Source organism: Solanum stenotomum, unplaced genomic scaffold, assembly GCF_019186545.1.
Source record: "Solanum stenotomum isolate F172 unplaced genomic scaffold, ASM1918654v1 scaffold17538, whole genome shotgun sequence".
Lineage (NCBI taxonomy): Eukaryota > Viridiplantae > Streptophyta > Magnoliopsida > Solanales > Solanaceae > Solanum > Solanum stenotomum.
The window spans coordinates 138,015-142,911 of record NW_026024602.1 but is presented as its reverse complement, the minus strand read 5'-3'; the positions used below and the strand labels follow the sequence as shown (position 1 = coordinate 142,911).

At 27.6% G+C, this 4,897-nt stretch overlaps 1 protein-coding gene across 1 annotated transcript; it reads right to left on the bottom strand.

The window, feature by feature from the left end:
- Positions 1-3,539: 3,539 nt before the first annotated feature.
- On the bottom strand, positions 3,540-4,161 carry LOC125850511 (transcriptional regulator TAC1-like). The gene has a single exon (XM_049530369.1). It carries the CDS (start codon positions 4,115-4,117, stop codon positions 3,587-3,589), a length of 531 nt encoding a protein of 176 aa, XP_049386326.1. The 5' UTR covers positions 4,118-4,161; the 3' UTR covers positions 3,540-3,586.
- Between the last annotated feature and the right edge of the window lie 736 nt (positions 4,162-4,897).

Genomic DNA, 4,897 nt, shown 5'->3' with positions numbered 1-4,897 from the left:
AGATTAAAGGAGAGAATGCAAGGGAATGAAATATATGGTGTATGTTCTATTTCATTGTGTTGTCATCCTTTTATGTTAATTACTTCTTTAGTTTGTTTTTACTTGTCTGTTATATTTTTTTAAAAAAATATTTTACTCGTCTATTTTAATGTATGGAGAAAATGATTTATTTTTTATATTTTATCTTTAATATTAATTACTTATATTTCGTCATGGTTAGCCTCTAGATAATATCAATTTAGAAAGAAAGTTAGCTACTTGATTAGCTTTTCTAAAGTAATGAATTATAGTATTCCCACTGTTCTGATTATGTGACATCTTTTAAATTTTGAGATTCAAACAAGTTTATTTTTTATTGTAACTTTTAAAATATATTTTTTAAATATTTTGAATTGTCAATTATGATGACTTAGAGTACCTTTCACATAGTTTCTACCTATATAGATTTTATTTGAAAAAACTTTGAAGATTCCATGCTTAAATTCACGTCAAACTTAAATTGTTTGACTCTTAAAATTCAAACTATGTCAGGTAAATTGAGACGACGAAACTAACATTTGCTAATATCTTGTTGTGGGTGATGTCCAAAATGATCATCTTGAGCATACTTGCAACTACAAAGAGCAAGATTGAGTCTAATTCATTTTTAGAAAATAATTTAAGATTAATAAAGGAAGTTTATTATTCCATTCAAAATGTGAAGGGGATATTATATTTTTCAAAATCAAAATATTAAAAGTATAAAGTAGGATTTATTCGAAATAAAAATACTAACTAAAAATGAAAAGAACATAATATAAAGAATATTTCTAATATGTTCCTCCTAGAATGGCATTGGAATTAGAATTATGATTTTTCTAAAATAATAACATTTAAATCAGTCACTGTTATTATATATAGAGAGCTTCAACTCTCAAATAAAGCAAAATAAGAACTATTTCAACAGTCAAACATGATTAATTTCAATAATAACATCCTTATATTTTCTGTATTTTGCATTAATTATATTTCTGTATGAATTGTTTTTTAAATGTTTAGAAAGTTTTGATATCAATGAAAATAACTTCGAGAAAATGAGTTATTCCATAAAATTCTCTAAATTAAAAGTTTTTTAATAAATTTATATTTACCATATAATTTTAGCAGGTTGAATTAAGTGGTGTGATCAATAAAATGGTAAACTAAAAGGTTTTTCTGAATATAAATAATTTAGGAGGTTATTTGTTGGAAACACTTTTCTTTTGTCATTTTTGGTGGAATTCAAAATAAAAAATATTTGATGTTTATAAATTATATGAATGTCATTGGAGAGTATAAAATATTTGATTTTTTTTAGCGGTGCATTCAAAGTTTCTAAAGCCTTTAGTGGAATTTATATAAATAGAGTGTTGATTATAAATATATGTATTTAATTGTTATTGCTGATAAAGATAATATAGTGATCACAATTATATTATTGTTGTAAATCTTTTATTTATTGTAGTATACAGATGAGTAGAACGTATCAAAATATCTTGTATTTTGAGCTTAAATATGTTACGTGGAAAATTAGAAATACGAAATAAAAAAAAGAGTAAGACAAATAAGAAAATAATTTTATGTAAACTTTCCTTTAAAAAAAGAAGAAGGTGAGAGACACTATGTAATCACCCTTGATGCCAAAATGAAGACAGAATGTAGTCATGTACCTATCCTTTCAACAACTTCAAAGGCAAGCTAAGGATCCATTTCAACTTGAAAATTTACAAGTGCCTAGTATTGAAATTAACTACAACAAATCTAACATTTCTGTAAGTTAATTTTATATGTAGCATAAGAAAGTAGATTTTTGTAGAGAAATTTCTTCCATTTTTGTCATGTTTGATACCTTTGAAGCAAGACCAAGTTCCATCAACCTGAGTTGTGGTGAAATGGTGGGACTGCTCCACCTTTAATCAGAAGTCTGAGATTCGATCTCTGGGTATGAAGAAAATTATGTTGGAAACATCACCCCCTAATAGACCCTGCAGTGCGCAATCCAGATTTAACCGCTGCCTTCAATGCAGACACCGAATACCGAACGGTAAAAAAAAAAGGGAGACCAAGTTCAATGGAAATGGACTAGGTTCTTAACTACTCCAATAGCAAGCAAAATGGTAAGATGTAAATTGTTATTTACCTCTTATTTTGGAGAGGACAACAATACAGAATTGGAATATGTACTAATTCATTTTAGGAAATTCTAAATACTAGAAATAATGGATGACAAAGCACCAACAAGAAAACCTTACGTTACATGTATATAACAACAATTTTATTATTCCTTCATATATATTGTGTATGCAATGAATTCCTTGAATATTCATAGAATAATTATGTAGTTGTAAATTAAAACTTAATTAAAAAAATTAACATAGAGCCTAATTTTACCAACCTTTGAACAACTTGCTACATTGATCAGATGAGAAAATTTCCAAGAGTCATAGATTGAAATTAGTCCTTCTATACCATCAAGAATGTATTGCAGTGGATGACTACTCTTCTCTTAACCAGAGATTTCAGATACGAGCCCTGGAAAATTTTTAGTAGGCAATATTTCCCCCTATATGGGACCCTTCATGACGTTAATCCGAAAAAAACCGACTTCAATCTCGTATCGCACACCGAGTGAAAAACCAAAAAATTGGTCCTTCAATGAGTTTTTGTAACTTATGATTACCTAATTAAGGAAAAAGTTTGGAGATGCAAATTCTTTACGACTCTCCTTTATCCTTTTAAGTAAATTCTAGACCCCCTTTTTTACAAAAAACATACTTCTTCACAAAGATGATTTTGGAACACTACAACACCAAACACAATGTAATCTTATAATAAGTGTGGTGGTGTCTACTTAATCATAGCCCTATCTTGTGGTTGTGGAGGTAGAGAAACTGCTTTTGATAAATTCCTCGCTTAAGCAAAGCATATGATCAAAATCAGTAAGAAAAGAAAATACAGTAGTAAAGAAACTATATAGAAAATAATGAAGATGATTTTGGAACATAATGTTTCTTTCTAAAAGACAAAAAAGAGGATACAGGAAGCATGCTACCATTTTTTTAGAAAGGATACTGTAGTTGTTAAAACCTAAACTTAATTAGAGAAAACTTAAATAGAAGGACACAATGTTTCTTTTTTTCCTAATGCTTAATGTACCTAGCTAATTACAAACATGCCTATTTGGCTTAGATATTCATAATGAAAAGAAAAAAGAGAAGAATTCTTGTTAAATATTGATGGTAAAAGATGGAAAAAGAATTAATTTAAATAGCCATTCACTCAATCACTTAAACTAAAAATAGCAGACAGACAAAATATATGTATAATTTATGTATATGATGTGTATAATTGATAAATAATTTATGTAAATCGAATAAAAAACGTATACAGTGAATTCGACCGGCTATTTATATAAAGATCTCTTCAATTTGTTGATGTAGCTCGTTGCTGGAAGAATTATTACAATATAAAAAAAATAATGAAAAAAATACCATATAAGAAAAATAAATAGTACCTCTAGTTGGATGGATTCTGAGTAGGTATATTTTGATCAATTTATTAAAAATTACTATGGTTCTGGTCCTAATCGAAGCTCAAGGTCCAATTTTGAATCATCACCACTCAATTGCATGTCCTTATTAATTTCATCTTTTGATGGAGAGTCCACAAACAAAGGTAATTGTAAAATATCACCTCCAATAATCAATTCATGATTTTCATCTTTTTCTTTGGAAATATGATGATGATGTTGTTGTTGTTGTTCAAGTGTAACACATGGCCTTTTCGAGGGGTTACTCATATCATCGCTAGATATATCTTGTTGCAATATTAATTCATCAGTACTGGACGGTGAATGAATATGATCAGAAGGACTGACAGACTTCTTGGTATGATCTGAAGTCTCGATCAAGATTTCTCTAAGCTTGGCTCTATCTTTTCTATGGATATTCATGTGTCCACCTAAAGCTTGTGCATTAGAGAAACCTCTTTTACAAAAGCTACACCTATAACACTTAACTTGGCTTATTATACCTCCATCAGAACCCCATGTTATTTGGTATTTTTGGGAGTTGGAAGAATTAGGAATATCATTCTCCATAGCATTGAAATTAATTAACCAAAGTTTAAGAAGAAATTAAAGAAGGGAAAATTAATAAAGGGATTTTGGAGAGAGAGAGAGAGAAAGAGATGGTTTAATTGACAAGAACTAGCTAGAGAGCTAGCAAGCATGCTTGATTTCGTATTAAACATTATATATAAAATATTGTAACTATACTTATATATCTATATTGTATAAATATAATACGCAATCAAGTTTATCTCATTCAAGATGACTATATATTGTCCTTTTCAAATATTTAGTATCCTTATCTTTGAAAGAGTTGGATGTCTAATTTGTTATATTATTATACGTATCGTGAGAGAAAGAAAAAATGGAAAAGAAAATTACAAGATAAGAATTGAGCTATTACCAGTAAAGTGAAAAATTAGATAGTTCAAAGAGTAGCTAGTCTAACTATCTCACAATTCCCCAATTTAATTTTAATTAAAAGTAAAAACAACCTCCTCTTATATGTCTTTACATTATTATTGGTGAAAATGAGTTTAACTTTCATACTTCAATTAATCACTTATAAAATAGCTAAAAGGAGAAAAGATGCTACATTTTAATCTTTATATTTCCTCTGTTTCACTTTCTGTGTCTTAATTCGAAGTATGAGTATTAAACTGACTAATTTTTAGTGTTAATTCAAATATAGAATTTTCAATTTTCATAATTTTTTTTTTATATATATATATATATATATATAGTTAATAATTTAAATTATTTAGAAAATATATATATTTGAAAAAAATAATCAAAAAATATTTTTAATAG

What these genes read in the sequence shown, in the direction of transcription:
- LOC125850511 (XM_049530369.1), bottom strand. Translation starts at nt 4,117, where the DNA reads ATGGAGAATGATATTCCTAATTCTTCCAACTCCCAAAAATACCAAATA.